Source organism: Aquarana catesbeiana, linkage group LG07 (genome assembly GCF_042186555.1).
Source record: "Aquarana catesbeiana isolate 2022-GZ linkage group LG07, ASM4218655v1, whole genome shotgun sequence".
Lineage (NCBI taxonomy): Eukaryota > Metazoa > Chordata > Amphibia > Anura > Ranidae > Aquarana > Aquarana catesbeiana.
In genome coordinates, this window is record NC_133330.1 from 191,049,747 (window position 1) to 191,070,668 (window position 20,922).

Below are 20,922 nucleotides of genomic sequence, written 5' to 3' on the forward strand. Positions count from 1 at the left end.
GGAAGGTGTGTGTGTTTGTGTGTGTGTGTGTGGGGGGGGGGGGGGGGGCTGATGTGTAGGGGGACACTGAGAACAATGCTGTGAATGTGGGGGCTGATGTGAAGGGAGACTGAGGACAGTTCTGTGAAGGGGTAATGTAATGTGAAGGGGGGCTGAAGACAATGCTTAGAAGGTGAGAGGGCCTAATGTGAAGGGGACTGATGACACTGCTGTGAAGGTGAAGGATGAAGGGGGTGTGATATGAAGGACTGAGAACAATGCTGTGAAGTGGGACTGAGGACATTGCTGTGATGGAGAAATGTGATTTAAAAGGGAGGTGAGGATGATGCTGTGAAGGTGGAAGGGCATGTTGTGAAGGGAGACTGAAGGCAATGCTGGAAAGACAATGCTTATGGGGGGGTGTGATGTGAAGGGGGACTGAGAACAGTGCTGTGGTTGTGGGGGCATTGAAGTGAGGGGAGACTAAGAACATTGCTGTGAGGGAGAAATGTGATTTAAAGGGGAGCTAATGACAATGCTGTGAAGGGGTGACTAATGTAAGGGAGGGGGAATTGTGATGTAAAGAGAGAGATCTTGGTGTTTAGGGGGGACTTTAATATGAAGGGGGGACTGAGGATGCTGATGTAAAGGGGAGACTGTAATGCAAAGGGGGCTGTGATGTGCAGGGAGACTGAGGACACTGATGTAAGAAGATGTGATGTGAAGGATCTGACCAATCACAAAAATGTGATTTAGACCTCAGTTGGAAGAACATTTTACTGACCAGACCTCTTTGAATATTAATCCAATGCCCTTGTGGGTGATTATTTGCATTGCTATTATAGTGCTGATGTTATAAAATGAAAGTGTGTACTGTGACCATAGAGTTCCCTTAAAGCGGTTGTATACCCGCTGAAATGTTTTTTTTTTTTTTTTACCCCTGTAAAGCAAAAGGCATAATGAGCTCGTATGCACCGCATACGAGCTCATTATGAAATACTTACCTTAGAACGAGGCGTCGGTATCTTACCTGGTCCACGCCGAGGGAGCTGTCATGTTGCCTCGGCGTGTCTTCCGGGTATCGCGGTTCCAGCGCTGTGAGTGGCTGGAGCCGCGATGTCATCACTCCCGCCCATGCGCGCGGGAGATTTCTTACCCGGCAAGGTCCGGCAGTTGCCGGGCTTTAGCCGAGAATCCCCTGTGCGCATGCGCCGCTGCAGTCAGCGGCTCATAGCAAGGGGAATATCTCCTAAACCGTAAAGGTTTAGGAGATATTTTTTTTACCTACAGGTAAGCCTTATTATAGGCTTACCTGTAGGTAAAAGTAAAAAAAAAGACTATACAACCACTTTAAGCAGTCCCCTGTATTCATAATGTCAGACAGCCTTATAGGGAGAGGCAGAGGTTCTGCATGTGCAGCTGGTATAAGTGAGCAGAATATGCATCTACAAATGAAAAGAATGCACCTAAACCATATGATTCACTCTTTTAAATGAAGAGTGATCCCTATAGATAATTGTATGTCCAGGTTGGGTCACTGGCTGGAGCTTAAATTATATTTTTAGGTACCTGTCTGTCTGAAGAAAGTAATACACTGTGTTGGTCAGTTTATGGAGAATAGGGATGAGCCGAACACCCCCCTGTTCGGTTCGCACCAGAACATGCGAACAGGAAAAAAGTTGAGCCGCTGACCGCGAACACCGTTAAAGTCTATGGGACACGAACATGAATGATCAAAAGTGCTAATTTTAAAGGCTTATATGCAAGTTATTGTCATAAAAAGTGTTTGGGGACCCAGGTCCTGCCCCAGGGGACATGGATCAATGCAAAAAAAAGTTGTAAAAACGGCCGTTTTTTCAGGAGCAGTGATTTTAATAATGCTTAAAGTCAAACAATAAAAGTGTAATATCCCTTTAAATTTTGTACCTGGGGGGTGTCTATAGTATGCCTGTAAAGGGGCGCATGTTTCCCGTGTTTAGAACAGTCTGACAGCAAAATGACATTTCGAAGGAAAAAACCCATTTGAAACTACCCGCGGCTATTGCATTGCCGACAATACACATAGAAGTTCATTGATAAAAATGGCATGGGAATTCCCCACAGGGAAACCCCGAACCAAAATTTAAAAAAAAAAAATGACGTGGGAGTCCCCCTAAATTCCATACCAGGCCCTTCAGGTCTGGTATGGATATTAAGGGGAACCCCGGTCAAAATTTAAAAAAAAATGACGTGGGGTTCGGTTCCCCCTAAATTCCATACCAGACCCTTCAGGTCTGGTATGGATTTTAAGGGGAACCCTGCGCCAAAAAAAAAAAAAAAAAAACGGCGTGGGGTCCCCCCAAAAATCCATACCAGACCCTTATCCGAGCATGCAATCTGGCAGGCCGCAGGAAAAGAGGGGGGGATGAGAGTGTGGCCCCCCCTCCTGAACCGTACCAGGCCACATGCCCTCAACATTGGGAGGGTGCTTTGGGGTAGCCCCCCAAAACACCTTGTCCCCATGTTGATGAGGACAAGGGCCTCATCCCCACAACCCTGGCCGGTGGTTGTGGGGGTCTGCGGGCGGGGGGCTTATCGGAATCTGGAAGCCCCCTTTAACAAGGGGACCTCCAGATCCCGGCCCCCCCCGTGTGAAATGGTAAGGGGGTACTTACCCCTACCATTTCACTAAAAAACTGTCAAAAATGTTAAAAATGACAAGAGACAGTTTTTGACAATTCCTTTATTTAAATGCTTCTTCTTTCTTCTATCTTCCTTTATCTTCTTCTGGTTCTTCTGGCTCTTCTGGTTCTTCCTCCGGCGTTCTCGTCCAGCATCTCCTCCGGCGTCTTCTGTCTTCTTCTCCTTGGGCCGCTCCACACCCATGGCATGGGGGGAGGCTCCCGCTCTTCTCTTCATCTTCTTCATCCTCTTCTCTTCTTCCTTCTTCTCTTCTTCTCTTCTTCATTTTCTTCTCCGGGCCGCTCCGCATCCATGCTGGCATGGAGGGAGGCTCCCGCTTTGTGACGGCGTCTCTTCGTCTGACGGTTCTTAAATAACGGGGGGGGTGGGGCCACCCGGTGACCCCGTCCCCTCTGACGCATGGGACATGACGGGACTTCCCTGTGGCATTCCCAGTGACGTCACAGGGAAGTCCCGTCAAGTCACCGTGCGTCAGAGGGGGGCGGGGTCACCGGGTGGCCCCGCCCCCCGTTATTTAAGAACCGTCAGACGAGGAGACACCGCCACACAGCGGGAGCCTCCCTCCATGCCAGCATGGATGCGGAGCGGCCCGGAGAAGAAAATGTAGAAGAGAAGAAGAAAGAAGAGAAGAGGATGAAGAAGAAGATGAAGAGAAGAGCGGGAGCCTCCCCCCATGCCATGGGTGCGGAGCGGCCCGAGGAGAAGAAGATAGAAGACGCCGCGGAGGAGATGCTGAACGAGAACGCCGGAGGAAGAACCAGAAAAGCCAGAAGAACCAGAAGAAGATGAAGGAAGAAAGAAGAAGCATTTAAATAAAGGAATTGTCAAAAATTGTCTCTTGTCATTTTTAACATTTTTGACAGTTTTTTAGTGAAATGGTAGGGGTAAGTACCCCCTTACTATTTCACACGGGGGGGCCGGGATCTGGGGGTCCCCTTGTTAAAGGGGGCTTCCAGATTCCGATAAGCCCCCCGCCCGCAGACCCCCACAACCACCGGCCAGGGTTGTGGGGATGAGGCCCTTGTCCTCATCAACATGGGGACAAGGTGTTTTGGGGGGCTACCCCAAAGCACCCTCCCAATGTTGAGGGCATGTGGCCTGGTACGGTTCAGGAGGGGGGGCCGCACTCTCGCCCCCCCTCTTTTCCTGCGACCTGCCAGGTTGCGTGCTCGGATAAGGGTCTGGTATGGATTTTTGGGGGGACCCCACGCCGTTTTTTTTTTTTTTTTTTTGGCGCGGGGTTCCCCTTAAAATCCATACCAGACCTGAAGGGTCTGGTATGGAATTTAGGGGGAAACCCACGTCATTTTTTTTTTTAGATTTTGGCCGGGGTTCCCCTTAATATCCATACCAGACCTGAAGGGCCTGGTATGCAATTTAGGAGGACTCCCACGTCATTTTTTTTTTTTAATTTTGGTTCGGGGTTTCCCTGTGGGGAATTCCCATGCCGTTTTTATCAATGAACTTCTATGTGTACAGGCATACTATAGACACCCCCCAGGTATGAAATTTAAAGGGATATTACACTTTTATTGTTTGACTTTAAGTATTATTAAAATCACTGCTCCTGAAAAAACGGCCGTTTTTAAAACTTTTTTTTGCATTGATCCATGTCCCCTGGGGCAGGACCCGGGTCCTCAAACACTTTTTATGACAATAACTTGCATATAAGCCTTTAAAATTAGCACTTTTGATTTCTCCCATAGACTTTTAAAGGGTGTTCTGCGGCATTCGAATTTGCCGCGAACACCCCAAATTGTTCGCTGTTCGGCGAACTTGCGAACAGCCAATGTTCGAGTCGAACATGAGTTCGACTCGAACTCGAAGCTCATCCCTAATGGAGAACAATCATTATAAGAAACATCATGATGCTGATGGTACCATAGGTTTCTTCTAGTTGCTGCTTATATGTCAGTTGCTTATGTACACATGAACTTCAGTATAGTGCAGTCATGAATGCAATAGAGTCCCATGCTATAAAACAAAAAGAAAAAAACACTTCAATAGAAGTTCTTTACTTAAAGCGGTGTCCTGCTCCTTTAAAAATTAAAAGTCAGCAGCTACACATACTGGAGCTGCTGACTTTTAAGATTAGGACACTTGCCTGTCCTGGAGCCCTGTGACGTCGGCACCACTGCCATTGCGGGTAAGGGCACCCGGCAGTGTAGACTTGCGGCTTCACGGCCAAGTCCCTACTGCCCATGCGTGAAGCGCGCTGCACTCTCACTGGCCTGGCAGAAGGCGAGAGAGGAGGGAGGAGGAGGTGGACCAAGCTGCTGACGTACTTTGCTGTGGCCGATCTCCCGGAAGTGAGGAGAGGGGACCTGTCAAAAACAGGTACTCACTCCCCCTCCCCCCGAAAGGTGCCAAATGTGGCATCGGGGGGGGGGGAATCAGATAAGCGTAAGTTCCACTTTTGGGTGGAACTCCACTTTAACCACTTCAGCCCTGGAAGAATTTACCCCCTTCCTGACCAGAGCACTTTTTACCATTCGGCACTGCGTCGCGTTAACTGACAATTGCGCGGTCGTGCGACGTGGCTCCCAAACAAAATTGACATCCTTTTTTTCCCACAAATAGAGCTTTCTTTTGGTGGTTTTTGATCTACTCTGCGGTTTTTATTTTTTGTGCTATAAACAAAAATAGAGCGACAATTTTGAAAAAAAACGCATTATTTTTTACTTTTTGCTGTAATAAATATCCCCAAAAAATATTTAATAAAACTTTTTTTCCTCAGTTTAGGCCGATACGTATTCTTCTACATATTTTTGGTAAAAAAAATCACAATAAGCGTTTATTGATTGGTTTGCGCAAAAGTTATAGCGTCTACAAAATAGGGGATAGTTTTATGGCATTTTTATTGATAATTTTTTTTTTACTAGTAATGGCGGCAATCAGCGATTTTTTTATCGTGACTGCGACATTATGGCGGACACATCGGACAACTTTGACACATTTTTGGGACCATTGGCATTAATACAGTGATCAATGCTAAAAAAATTGCATTGATTGCTGTAAAAATGTCACTGGCATTGAAGGGGTTAACCACTATGAGGCGCTGTATGGGTTAAGTGTGTCCTAGGGAATGTTTCTAACTGTGGGGGGAGGGGCTGTGTGTTACACTACACTGATCGCCGCTCCCGATCACAGGCAGCAGAGATCAGTGACAGTTTCACTAGGCAGAACAGGGAGATGCTTGTTTACATTAGCATCTCCCCATTCTTCCTCACCGTGAGGCGATTGCGGGTATCCCCGCGGACATGGGGTCCGCGGGACCTGCGATCGCGGAGCTCCCGGCGGGTGCGCCCGCGAGCCGCCTCTTAACCACTTCAGCCCCGGAAGGATTTACCCCCTTCCTGACCAGAGCACTTTTTACAATTTGGCACTGCGTCGCTTTAACTGCTAATTGCGCGGTCATGCAATGCTGTACCCAAACAAAATTTGCATCCTTTTCTTCCCACAAATAGAGCATTCTTTTGATGGTATTTGATCACCTCTGCGGTTTTTATTTTTTGCGCTATAAACGGAAAAAGACCGAAAATTTTGAAAAAAAATTATATTTTCTACTTTTTGTTATAAAAAAAATCCAATAAACTCAATTTTAGTCATACATTTAGGCCAAAATGTATTCGACCACATGTCTTTGGTAAAAAAAAATGTCAATAAGCGTATATTTATTGGTTTGCGCAAAAGTTACAGCGTCTACAAACTAGGGTACATTTTCTGGAATTTACACAGCTTTTAGTTTATGACTGCCTATGTCATTTCTTGAGGTGCTAAAATGGCAGGGCGGTACAAAACCTCCCCAAATGACCCTATTTTGGAAAGTATACACTCCAAGGAAATTGCTGAGAGGCATGTTGAGCCCATTGAATATTAATTTTTTTTGTCCCAAGTGATTGAATATAGACAAAAAAAAAAATTACAAAAAGTTGTCACTAAATGATATATTGCTCATACAGGCCATGGGCATATGTGGAATTGCACCCCAAAATATATTCAGCTGCTTCTCCTGAGTATGGGGATACCACATGTGTGGGACTTTTTGGGAACCTAGCCGCATGCGGGGCCCCGAAAACCAATCGCTGCCTTCAGAATTTCTAAGGGTGTACATTTTTTATTTTACTCCTCACAGTTTTGAAGGCCATAAAATGCCCAGATGGCATAACCCCCCCCCCAAATGACCCCATTTTGGAAAGTAGACACCCCAAGCTATTTGCTTTGAGGCATGTTGAGTCCATGGAATATTTTATATTTTGACACAAGTTGCAGGAAAGTGACAATTTTTTTTTTTTTTTTTTGCACAAAGTTGTCACTAAATGATATATTGCTCACACAGGCCATGGGCATATGTGGAATTGCACCCCAAAATACATTAAGCTGCTTCTCCTGAGTATGGGGACTTTTTGGGAGCCTAGCCGCGTACGGGGCCCCGAAAACCAATCACCGCCTTCAGGATTTCTAAGGGTGTAAAGTTTTGATTTTACTCTTCACTGCCTATCACAGTTTCGAAGGCCATGAAATGCCCAGGTGGAAAAAACCCCCCCAAATTACCCCATTTTGTAAAGTAGACACCCCAAGCTATTTGCTGAGAGGCATGGTGAGTATTTTGCAGCTCTCATTTGTTTTTGAAAATGAAGAAAGACAAGAAAAAACATTTTTTTTTTCTTTTTTCAATTTTCAAAACTTTGTGACAAAAAGTGAGGTCTGCAAAATACTCACTATACCTCTCAGCAAATAGCTTGGGGTGTCTACTTTCCAAAATGGGGTAATTTGGGGGGGGGGGGGTTGTGCCACCTGGGCATTCCATGGCCTCCGAAACTGTGATAGGCAGTGAAGAGTGAAATAAAAAATTTACGCCCTTAGAAAGCCTGAAGGCAGTGCTTGGTTTTCGGGGTCCCGTACGAGGCTAGGCTCCCAAAAAGTCTCACACATGTGGTATCCCCGTACTCAGGAGAAGCAACAGAATGTATTTTGGGGTGTAATTTCACATATTCCCATGGCATGTTTGAGCAATATATCATTTAGTGACAACTTTGTGCAAAAAAAAAAAAAAAAAATTTGTCTCTTTCCCACAACTTGTGTCACAATATAAAATATTCCATGGACTCGACATGCCTCTCAGCATATAGCTTGGGGTGTCTACTTTCCAAAATGGGCTTATTTGGGGGGTTTTGAACTGTCCTGGCATTTTATGCACAACATTTAGAAGCTTATGTCACACATCACCCACTCTTCTAACCACTTGAAGACAAAGCCCTTTCTGACACTTTTTGTTTACATGAAAATTTTTTTTTTTTTAAAGCAAATGCCCTATATATTTTTTTAAAGCAAATGCCCTACAGATTAAAACGGTGGGTGTTTCTTTTTTTTTTTTTTCACACAGTATTTGCGCAGCGATTTTTCAAACGCATTTTTTGGGGAAAAACACACTTTTTTAAATTTTAATGCACTAAAACACACTATATTGCCCAAATGTTTGATGAAATAAAAAAGATGATCTTAGGCCGAGTACATGGATACCAAACATGACATTCTTTAAAATTGCGCACAAACGTGCAGTGGCAGCAAAATAAATACAAAAGCCTTTAAAAGCCTTTACAGGTTACCACTTTAGATTTAAAGAGGAGGTCTACTGCTAAAACGACTGCCCTCGATCTGACCTTCGCGGTGATACCTCACATGCATGGTGCAATTGCTGTTTACGTTTGACGCCAGACCAACGCTTGCGTTCGCCTTAGTGTGAAAGCAGGGGGGGACAGGGGTGCTTTTTTTTTTCTTCTTTTTTTTTCTTTATTATTTTTTTGCTTTTTTATCTTATTTTTAAACTGCTCCTTTCATATATTTTTTTTTTAAATCATTTTTATTGTTATCTCAGGGAATGTAAATATCCCCTATGATAGCAATAGGTAGTGACAGGTACCCTTTTTTGAAAAAATTGGGGTCTATTAGACCCTAGATCTCTCCTCTGCCCTCAAAGCATCTGACCACACCAGGATCAGTGTGATAAAATGCTTTCCCTATTTCCCAATGGCGCTGTTTACTTCCGGCGAAATCTAAGTCATAAAATGCTCATAGCTTCCGGTTTCTTAGGCCATAGAGATGTTTGGGGCCACTCTGGTCTCTGATCAGCTCTATGGTCAGCTGGCTGAATCACCGGCTGCATTCTCAGGTTCCCTGTTGAGACAGGAGAGCCAGAGAAAAACACGGAAGACGGTGGGGGGGCATTCCCTCCCACTGCTTGTAAAAGCTGTCTAGAGGCTAATTAGCCACTAGGATTGCTTTTACATGAAAGCCGACTGCAGCTGAAAAGAATGATACCAAGATGATACCTAAACCTGCAGGCATCATTCTGGTATAACCACTCAAATTCGTGAATGGCGTACCTGAAGACAAAAAAATGGTTAACAATAAAGCACAGTAAACGGTAAATTATAAAAAATTGCATACCTGAAAGCAAACATGATAAAACATAATAACAATAAAACATTGCAGAATAGAATACAGTAAAAAAGAGCAGAACAATGGAGAGAGAATAGAGAGAGAGAGAACAATCAAACGACAACTATTTTTTTTTATTTTATATTTTTTTGTGTTTTTTTTTTTTTTTTTTTTTTACACTTTTTTTTGTAACTGTAACTTTTATAACTGTAACCGGTTCCAGGTTCGGGTCTCTCAAAATGCGATGGCATCTTGGGAGACCCTGTGAAAGTGTGTCCTAGTCTGTGCAATGCTGTACCCCTACGCTAATACTCAACTAGTAAATGGTAGCGTTCAAAACATTCACCAATGCGAAGACCAGGATTGTCAGGACAGGAAGGACAATAATAGCGGGTGTTACGCCTATATCCGTGCTTGCTCTAGACACAACATCTTTTTTGGGGGGGTTCGTTGGGTAGGGGTACTCGGGAGGACATAAAGAAAATGCCTCTCATGCAGCCGACTGCATTTGGTTGGGGATGTGAATGGGGGAAGTACGGGTGCTGCAGAAGTGGTGGGTTCCCAATTAGGATTGGCGAATGCAGCAGGAAGGGCATTATGGGCACGACGGGCCTGTTTGTCTTCTTCTTGGTGGCAGCGGGACACTACTTGTGCTTGCCACCTCACCAGCTTGAACTGCACTTATGGGACTCGCCACGTCATCAAGTGTTACTGCAGTGCTGGTTTGACTATGACCGGGGTGTACTAGGCCGCTGGTGCTTGCCACTTCACCAAAACGCTACCAAAAAAACTGTTAGCAATCGCAGGGATCAGGCCTGACTCAGCGAACGCTGCAGTTATGCGTTTAGTGTTTTGTAAGTGTCAGTGATCGATCGATACTGCACTTGGGTAGGCTGGGCTGGGCCAGGCGGAGGGGCAAAACGCAGGTGCTAGCAGGTATGGGCTGATCCCACTAACACTGCGTTTTTGGGAACCCTAAACTGCTGGGGATGCTAGTATAGATCTGATCGGGTCAGATATTGATCCGTTCAGATACTATACCACTAAGGGAGGTGTACGGTGTGTGCGTGGGTGTTAGCGCTACTGGCACTAACCTGACGCTGCCTGGGGCTGGTGCTTGCCAGTTCACCAAAACGCTACCAAAAAAACTGTTAGCGATCGCAGGGATCAGGCCTGACTCTGCGAATGCTGCAGTTATGCGTTTAGTGTTTTGTAAGTGACAGTGATCGATCGATACTGCACTTGGGTGGGCTGGGCCGGGAGGAGGGGCAAAACGCAGGTGCTAGCAGGTATCTGGGCTGATCCCGCTAACACTGTGTTTTTGGGAACCCTAAACTGCTGGGGACGCTAGTATAGATCTGATCGTATCAGATATTGATCCGTTCAGATACTATACCACTAAGGGAGGCGTATGCTGCGTGCGTGGGTGTACTGGCGCTAATCTGACGCTGCCTGGGGCGACGCATATCACCGCCGGGCGATCAGGGGGCTAAACCTTTATTAGTTAATAAACGGCGGGTGCCCTGACACTATAAAAAATAAACGAACTAACCAGCGTCACCCGTAACAGTTATACAGTGATCACTGGTGAAAGGGTTAACTAGGGGGCAATCAAGGGGTTAAAACCTTTATTAGGTAGTATATGGGGGTCCCTGTCACTATAAAATGCTGACGGCGAACCTAAATATTTACCTCCCCAACTAGCGTCACCAGCTACACTAATACAGCGATCAGAAAAATTATCGCTTAAGGACACTGGCGACGGGGGGTGATCAAGACCTAAAGGGGGCTAACACTAACTGCCCTACCACACTAACTGTCACAAACTGACACCAATGCAGTAATCAGAAAAAAAAAAAACCTGCTTGGTGTCAGTGTGACGGGGGGGGGGTGATTAGGGGGTGATCGGGGGGGGGGGATCGGGGGGTGTAAAGTATGCCTGGCATGTTCTACTGTGTGTGTGTTTGTGTAACTCACTCGGATGTCTTCTCTCCTCGGCGCCGGAACGGAAAATACCAAGCCGAGGAGAGATGCCATCATTTCCTCTGCCTCTGTGTACTATACAGAGGCAGGGGAATGATCTCATTGGCTGGGAGCGATCGCGAGGGGGGTCCACGAATTGATGGCCTCCCCCTCATCTCTCATCGCTCCCAGGCCAAAGCCGACCGCCTCGAGCACCGGGGGGGGTCCGATCGGACCCCCCGCCTGCGGGAAGGCAATCACATACCAGGTACGTGATTTTGCCTGCCCGTGCCATTCTGCCGCAGTATATCTGCGTTAGGCGGTCGGCAAGTGGTTAAAGGGCAACGTACAGGTACGTTAATCTGCCTTTACGTGCCCTTCTGCCTGTTTCGGAAATATTTATACCTCACTTAAACGATTAACGATACAAATATAAGTGATTAAACCTTTGTCTATATAAGAATAAAAATGATCGATAACAGGGAAAAGATAAACAATTACATTTATTTACACAGAAAAGAAAGTTAGAATAGTTCGAATTTATCATATATCTCCAGTGATGGCATAAGTACAGTGTTGCTCTAGGCTGCAAAGTTAATTTAGGCCGAACTCATAAATGTTTGCAATGGACATATACAAGATATACAAAATCATAAGACAAATCCTAGGATACAAGAAGGTTAGAAAGAAAGATAAACAGAGATTCCAGTATACATTACTCAGACAGCATATCCCCTAGATGGTCTCGGGCTGGACAGTGTAAAACCATTTAGCCCTCTCTCTTTTATATGCATTCTCCACCAATCAACAGATGCAACATATTGATTGGGTCAGAGATGTCTCAAAGTCTGGTTGGCTACATTTGAAGCCCCTTTGCTAATTGGCTTACAGCTGCCTTAAATTCTGATTGGTCATATCTGAAGCTGTCTAAAAGTTCATGCTCGAACATTGCTGGGAGATTGCGACCCCTCGGTGCCTAACAGTCTATGAATTAATGAACAATCTCCTTTGATCTCCCAGCCCAAACAGTCCCGACAGTAGTATGTTAATGGCCCCCTGGTGAGTTGATTCAATTAACGCCTGGGGACCACCAGTGTATTGGAAGCATGTTAATGGCCCCCTGAAGAATGGATGCCTTAAGGTCTGCCAATACCCTTTGATCCAATTAACGCCTGGGGGGGCCTTCTCGTGTAACTACATTCCTAAGATGAGCTATGTTCTATCATGATATTAAGAAACATATACCCATATATAAATATATATACCCACACATAGATACACACATATACACGTAGATATATATATATATATATATATATATATATACACACATATATACACATACATACATCCTATGGAGCAAGGCAGTTTAATTGGAGTCCTTGCAATGGTCCACTTGAACCTCATTGATATAAATATGAAATTCAATATCTCCATCACATGCCGCAGTATATCTGCGTGAGGCGGTCAGGAAGCTTAACATGTTTTCAAAATGTTTAGATGTTTGCAATTATACTCACATCTTTCCTTTATTTTTTTACAGCCAAACTATGTCCCCCAGTGGTGGATGACAGTGTAAGAGTTTTGTCCACCATACCTAATGAAGAATATACAGCAGGTCATGTAATAAACCTAAAGTGCAAAAATCCAAATAAGAAACTTAATGGGCCATCTCAGATTCACTGCACATCCAATGGAACTTGGAATGTAGATCCACCAACATGCAAAGGTGTGTAAGAAAAGCTGTAATTGTTTCTGATTCAGATATTTACAAATAAACACCATAAGTTTGCACAGTGGAAAACATGACAGAGTACTTTCATAAGTGGCCATTTTGAGCTGTACAGCATTACGGATCAATGTTCGTTTTTTCAAGAATTTATGCATTGGCCTTTTTGAAGTGTATGTAAATGCATTCTTTTATTCGTTTTTGGATAGGGAAGGGGGAGGGGGGGGGGGGGGTTGATAAAACCTTGTGTCAGGTTTTACTGATGTCTGTCTCCACTTGGGAGATCTGCCTCTCTTTTAATCTAAGGGCTGTCGCCTGAGAAAAACGCAAGGGTTCTGGTGACAATTATCTAAGATGACAAGTACCCTCACTTTTAGGAGATTTCCTCCCAGTTTGTCTTGCATCCATAGGCCAGAAAGTGAGCGGAACTCACCTAAAGTGGAAAAAAGATGGGAGGGCAATTCAATTTTGACTTTCTTGGCTACAAGCAAAAGAACTGGCCTCCAGTTTTCATACATAGCCCAAAAGTCTGATATACACATATATAGTTCAAAATTTTAATCCGAGTGTCTTCCATGCATTACCTGCCCTTGCACAGTATTGAATGTCAAAATGAATCAACACAATATACAAGTAATGAATTGCCAAAAACTGTATATTACTGTTCCTTATTATAAAATGCAGTGAAGTAGGGGTCACATATCCTACTTGTCACTTGAGAGGTATACCTATTTTTTTTTGTATAATGAATGTGTTACATTGTAAAAATGTCCCTCCCCCCACCATGTTTTAGAGATGAGAGGGAAAGTATTTTATAATCATGTTCTAGGGGGACAACATTGGTCTTTAATACAGTACAGTGTGTGAATGTTTTCACCCAAGGACACAGTGGGGGTCATTTACTATAGCGCCGATAAATGATCCTACAGTCCCAGAAAATAGCGCCCAATTAAGACATCAACTCTCAAACTGGGCGCTAATGCAAATGGAAAGCGGCGCTATTGCCGGCAAACATGCCTGTCAGATCACATATGCAGGAATAGTGGAAGTCAATGGGGCTCGAACCTGCAAAATCCAAAGTTCTCACTGAAGGCTTATATGCAAGTTCTTTGCCATAAAAAGTGTATGGGGACCTGGGTCCTGCCCCAGGGGACATGTATCATTTGGAAAAAATGTTTTTAAAATGTCCGATTTTTCAGGAGCAGTGATTTTGATAATGCTTAAAGTGAAACAATAAAAATGAAAAATTCCTTTAAATATCATGCCTGTCCGGTGTCTGTAGTATGCCTGTAAAGTAGCAGACCTTTCCCGTGTTTATTACTGTACCCCAGCAAAATGACATTTCTAAAGGAAAAAACTTAATTTAAAATTGCTCGCGGCTGTAATGTATTGCCGGTTCCCAGCAATATAGAGTAAAAATCAAAGAAAAAAAACGCTTAGGTTCCCCCACCAGTCCATACCAGGTCCTTCGAGTCTGGTATGAATATTAAGGGGAATTCCATGCCAAATTTTTTAAAAAATGGCATAGGGCCCCCCAAAATCCATACCAGACCCTTATCCGAGCAAGCAGCCAGGCAGGTCAGGAAAGGGAGGGGACGAGTGAGCGCCCCCCCCTCCCAAACCATACCAGGCCACATGCCCTCAACATGGGGAGGGTGCTTTGGGGGTCTTATCAGAATCTGAAAGCCCCCTTTAACAAGGGGGCCCCCAGAACCCATCCCCCCTATGTGAATGGGTATCGGGTACATTGTACCCCTAAACATTCACCAAAAAACAGTGAAATGTGACAAAAGACAACAGCCGGTTTTTGACAATTCCTTTATTAAAAATGGCTTCTTCTTTCCCCCGCTTCTTCTTCCACACAAAAGTCCAAAGTACAAACACGCATGCTCGGAATCAATGCACACCAAACACGACATTAGCAGAAGGTGCCCAAAGGATGGCGCTCAAGAGCTGAAATTCCACATAGTATGTCACTACATTCGTGTTTGTTGGCCGACAATTGTGTACCGTTTGTATCCAGGCACATGCCCTTCGGACAAAAGTCTGGCGCTTTGTGTGCAGAAAATCCAATCGTGTGTACGAGACTTAAGACTGGGCTGCCATTAAAATTCATGTGTGTGTAAAGGCAGGTGTCCCAATACTTTTGGCTAGATAGTGTATCTGGCAAGATTTACAATGGTGGTGGAACCCTTCTACACATAAATACTACATTTAGACATAGTTTTAGGACCTGGGAGATGAGACAAATTCTCTACATGAAGCAGCATGTTTGGGATTTTAACCCAGACACTCAGGGATGCTAAGCAGAAGTTCTAACCTCTAAACCACAGAGCTGCCTCATGTGAGAACCTACTACACATAAATACACATAAATACTGCATTTCTTTGGACATACAGGTGATGGAATTACATTACTCAAGAGTTATTCTTCTTGATTTATTCTGTGATATTTGGTGATTCTTTGTGGGTGAGTGTAGAATAGTGATATTACCCTCAAATTTTTGGGAATTACATTTTCATTTCTGATGTTGGTACACATATCACATTTTTTGGGCTCAAATTATGATTTTTTGGAAATAATAAAAAGCACAAAAAAGTACTCGTTTTAAATTTTGCATCAGCAATGGTATTGTTTGTGGTTTATAAAGAGACCTGTGTGAGTTTTGGTAAAGATTGTTGTGAGATGGAGAGTAACAAGTCAAAGTGACAGAGAAAAATATATTTTACCAAAACATCAAAAAATTCCACATTCTAGCATTCTTAAAAGCAAAACATTTGAAGTAGAAGCAACAATGTTGCAAAGGAAAATTTATTTCAGAGAAAGATACATTTCATCTCAACATTAAAAGGATTTATTTGGGGAAGTTACAATTGTACCATTAGAATCAATGGCTAAAACTTGCATTGGACTATAATAGCGCAGATTTTCATTCCCAAAAAATGCTCTTTAACACAACGCTCATCAAGGTTGTCTGGTGGTCTACTTGCACATCCTCTATATCAACTCACCTGCATTTTGCTGTAGGCACGCAACATTACCAGTTTTTCTCTCATACTTTTAGCTTGTCCACAGTTGGCACTTCACTAAGATGTTGACCCCTGTCCTAGTTTTGCTGTGCTCTCAGGGAGACTCCATTGTGGGATTTCTGGATGACCTTCACATGAAAGAACAGTCAGTCTAGACCTAGTTACTTAATTACAAAGTTGGATGAAAGGTTGAATAAAGACATCAGTCCATACCTGTGTCAATGTGTGTGTGTGTATGTAATTATGTCACTACCAATTCCTAAATCCCTGTATATTGTGTTTGTTAAGGTGCCCATCTAAAAGTTTTTCAAAAATAGCAACACTCACTGAAACCACCAACTGTGGAAGGGGGTTCCACATCCTTACCATTCTAACAATAAAGTACCCCTTACGTAGTTTAATATTTGATCACTTTTAATCCAACTTCATTGAGTGGCGGCATGTCTTCTTAAGCGACCTGAAACTGAATTGTTTTTCACCAATGTTAGAATCACGATTTACATTGTTGTAAATGTTGATCATATCTCCTCTTAGGCATCTCCAGGGAGAATAAGTTTAATACTTCTAGTCGCTCCCCATTGCTGGAGGTCCTCGAACCCTCTTATTAGCTTTGTTGCCCTTCTCTGGATTCTCTCCAGTTTCAGCATATCCTTCCTGAGGACTGGTGACCAGAACTGGGCAGCATACTCTCTAGATGTGGCTGAACCAGAGTTTTGTAAAGTGGTAGAATTAGTCTTATTTCTTGAGTAAATAACCTTTTTAATGCATGCTAACAGTGTGCTAGCCTTACTTGTTTGCATTGCATGCTTTTACTGCGCATATGATCTACTATGACCCCCGGATCCTTTTCCATCTTCAATTCCCTCTAGAGGTTCTCCCCCTAGAGAGTAGCCTGCATTTATATTTTTAGCTCCCAAATGGTTTACTTTATATTTTTCAATATTGAATCTTTATTGGCCATTAGACATGTGCAATAATGAAAAATTAGTTTGTTTTAGTTTCATCCATTTTTCTTAGGTTTTTTTTTTTTTTCGGGTCATTTGTTATGATCGCAATTCGAAAATACGAAAGAAAATCCAAAAATTCTAAATACTAACGAACTAATAATAACTAACTATTTTATTATAGGTATTGGAATTTCCTTTCAAATTTGGCTGTTAGTGAACGTAAACGAAAACAAATTTATCAGAAGTTACGAATTATCCAAAATAACGAAAAAAAATGGAACGGATCGAATTAATAATAAGTAATAAAATGTTTTTATTATAATATTATTATTATTATTATTTATTATTAATTTGTTACGTTCCATTCGTTTAGATATGGCATTCGTTATTTCAGGTAATTCGTAACTTCGGATTAATTCGTATTTGTTATGTTCACTAACAGCCAAATTTGAAAGGAAATTCCAATACCTATAATTTAATAGTTGGTTATTATTTCGGGTTTTCGGAATACCAATTTATGAATTTTTTTGAATATTTGTAAATTCGAATATTCGTAAATTTGTAAATTTTTAATTTATGAATATTCAGAAAAGTTTGTTAAACGGGTTTTCGTTATTTCGAATGTTTCCGAATGTATGAATTTGTTAAAAAACTAATTCGGAACGAAACAAATTGCACATGTCTATTGGCCATGTAGTTGCACACCCCTCTATTTTATCGAGGTCTTCCTGTAAAGTTGCTATATCCTTTTGTGAAGTTATTGCTCTGCTTAGCTTTGTATCATAAGTAAACTATTGATTTAACAGAATTGTCCCAGAACCAACCCTTGGGGGTACCCCACTTATAACTCTTATAAAACAGTAGATACGCTGTTTATCACCACCCTTTGCATGCGCTCCTATCCAGGTACGTACACCATCACCTATGCAAACAGACCTCAAATTGTAAATTAGGCATTGAATGGAAAAGGACCTGGGGGTCCTAGTAGATAGGTTCAGCAATAGCATGCAATGCCAAGCTGCTACTAACAAAGCAAACAGAATATTGGCATGCATTAAAAAGGGGATTTACTCCAGGGATAAAGCGATAATTCTCCCACTCTACAAGACTTTGGTCCGGCCGCACCTGGAGTATGCTGTTCAGTTCTGGGCACCAGTCCTCAGTAAGGATGTACTGGAAATGGAGTACAAAGAAGGGCAACAAAGCTAATAAACGGTCTGGAGGATATTAGTTATGAATAGGAATGAGCTCGATGTTCAGGTCAATTATAAGTTCCACTTGAACATCGGGTGTTTGCCCGTTCGCAGAACGGCAAACATTTGGGGCGTTCGCGGGAAATTTGAGCGCCACGGAACGCCCCATAATGCACTGCGAGATCGCAGTGCATTGCTGTATGATTGGCCAAAGCATGCACCTGACCTGCATGCTTTCACCAATCACAGCGTGCTGAGAGAGACATAATTGGCCAAAGGCAGGGTGTCTTTGGCCATTCATGGTTCAGGGGGACTAAGTCCACGCCCCACACTATATAAGGCTGCTTGCACAGTGGCCATGTGTAGTGTTGCTGGCGTGGACAGAGAGATAGCTTGAGTTAGATTAAGCAGGCAGGTTATTCAGTTAGTGGCAGTGCATTTGAGATTTTTTATATATATATAATATATACACACACACACACACACACACACACACACACACACACACACACACACACACATATACATATATATATATATATATATATATATTGGGGACGGAAAGTATTCAGACCGCCTTAAATTTTTCACCCTTTGTTATATAGCAGCCATTTGCTAAAATCGTTTAAGTTCATTTTTTTTCCTCTTTAATGTACACACAGCACCCCATATTGACAGAAAAACACAGAATTGTTGACATTTTTGCAGATTTATTAAAAAAGAAAAACTGAAATATCACATGGTCCAAAGTATTCGGACCCTTTGCGCAGTATTTAGTAGAAGCACCCTTTTGATCTAATACAGCCATGAGTCTTTTTGGGGAAGATGCAACAAGTTTTTCACACCTGGATTTGGGGATCTTCTGCCATTCCTCCTTGCAGATCCTCTCCAGTTCTGTCAGGTTGGATGGTAAACGTTGGTGTACAGCCATTTTTAGGTCTCTCCAGAGATGCTCAATTGGGTTTAAGTCAGGGCTCTGGCTGGGCCATTCAAGAACAGTCACGGAGTTGTTGTGAAGCCACTCCTTCGTTATTTTAGCTGTGTGCTTAGGGTCATTGTCTTGTTGGAAGATAGACCTTCGGCCCAGTCTGAGGTCCTGAGCACTCTGGAGAAGGTTTTCGTCCAGGATATCCCTGTACTTGGCCGCATTCATCTTTCCCTCGATTGCAACCAGTTGTCCTGTCCCTGCAGCTGAAAAACACCCTCACAGCATGATGCTGCCACCACCATGCTTCACTGTTGGGACTGTATTGGACAGGTGATGAGCAGTGCCTGGTGTTCTCCACACATACCACTTAGAATTAAGGCCAGAAAGTTCTATATTAGTCTCATCAGACCAGAGAATCTTATTTCTCACCATCTTGGAGTCCTTCGGGTGTTTTTTAGCAAACTCCATGCGGGCTTTCATGTGTCTTGCACTGAGGAAAGGCTTCCGTCGCACCACACTGTCATAAAGCCCCGACTGGTGCAGGGCTGCAGTGATGGTTGACTTTCTATAACTTTCTCCCATCTCCCGACTGCATCTCTGGAGCTCAGCCACAGTGATCTTTGGGTTCTTCTTTACCTCTCTCACCAAGGTTCTTTTTCCCCGATAGCTCAGTTTGGCCCGGACGGCCAGCTCTAGGAAGGGTTCTGGTCATCCCAAAATTCTTCCATTTAAGGATTATGGAGGCCACTGTGCTCTTAGGAACCTTAAGTGCAGCAGAATTTTTTTGTAACCTAGCCAGATCTGTGCCTTGCCACAATTCTGTCTCTGAGCTCTTCAGGCAGTTCCTTTGACCTCGTGATTCTCATTTGCTCTGACATGCACTGTGAGCTGTAAGGTCTTATATAGACAGGTGTGTGGCTTTCCTAATCAAGTCCAATCAGTATAATCAAACACAGCTGGACTCAAATGATGGTGTAGAACCATCTCAAGGATGATCAGAAGAAATGGACAGCACCTGAGTTAAATATATGAGTGTCACAGCAAATGGTCTGAATACTTAGGACCATGTGATATTTCAGTTTTTCTTTTTTAATAAATCTGCAAAAATGTCAACAACTCTGTGTTTTTCTGTCAATATGGGGTGCTGTGTGTACATTAATGAGGAAAAAAATGAACTTAAATGATTTTAGCAAATGGCTGCAATATAACAAAGAGTGAGAAATTTAAGGGGGTCTGAATACGGTACCCCCATAGGGGCTGCTGAGTGACTCTATACCCCACTGGCTATCCCGACTCCTCAGACCTTCTCTTACCTCTGACACCTCAGGTTCCATGTTGTTATTCAATGCTATCAGTAAAAAGTCACACACAAATTGTACATGAATAACATGAACAGTTTACTGAAAGAACTTGTTTAGGATAGCAAGTACAACAATAATTCTTATACACTCACAATTAAAACAATTGTAATCAAGGTGTAGGTAAATATTCAAACTGAATGATCACATGAGTAGCACATGCGGGTGCGTCTCAAAGTGGGACTGCTGCTCAGTATGGTAAAACCTTGACACAGGGCACTTTCCCACTCCTGACACAGCCGCGCAGACACACACATACAACCTGAAGTACACTCTGAAGTACTAGGTAAACAATGCAATACAGTACATATGCTCAAGGGCTCCCCCTACGTTGCAATGCAGTTCTTATAGTGTGTAACAGAACAAGAAGGGCTTATAATGAATGATAGAGTATCTTGTCTTCTTTCTTCAGCTAGCTCATTAGACTGCAGTATTTGTAATCCAGTGAGTGAGCAAATGGTAAGGTAAAGTGGTAGACAACTGTAAACTTGATTGTGTAAAAACACTTGCAAACTTCTTCTTCTATAAAGAAAGATCGGACCGTCACCGTCACCGTGTTATGTAAAATACAAACTTTGAGGACTGGTTCAACTCAGTCTAAGTGAGACCGCTCCATAGAACTACAGGTCTCAGCAACACTCTGAATTAGTCTGTACCATAGCAAAGTATTATA

The 20,922-nt window shown here is 43.1% G+C and overlaps 1 protein-coding gene across 7 annotated transcripts in view; it reads left to right on the forward strand.

Annotated features, from left to right (window-relative positions):
• The window catches only part of LOC141103387 (complement factor H-related protein 1-like), a 553,742-nt gene that overhangs the window by 400,752 nt on the left and 132,068 nt on the right, over window positions 1-20,922 (forward strand). For 6 of the 7 annotated variants that reach the window (XM_073592914.1, XM_073592912.1, XM_073592911.1 and 3 more), the window contains one exon: window positions 12,608-12,793. The exons of the other annotated variant lie outside the window; for it this stretch is intronic. In XM_073592914.1, coding sequence (XP_073449015.1) covers window positions 12,608-12,793 — 186 coding nt within the window. The remainder of the gene's footprint in view (window positions 1-12,607; window positions 12,794-20,922) is intronic. 7 annotated transcript variants of the gene reach the window in all.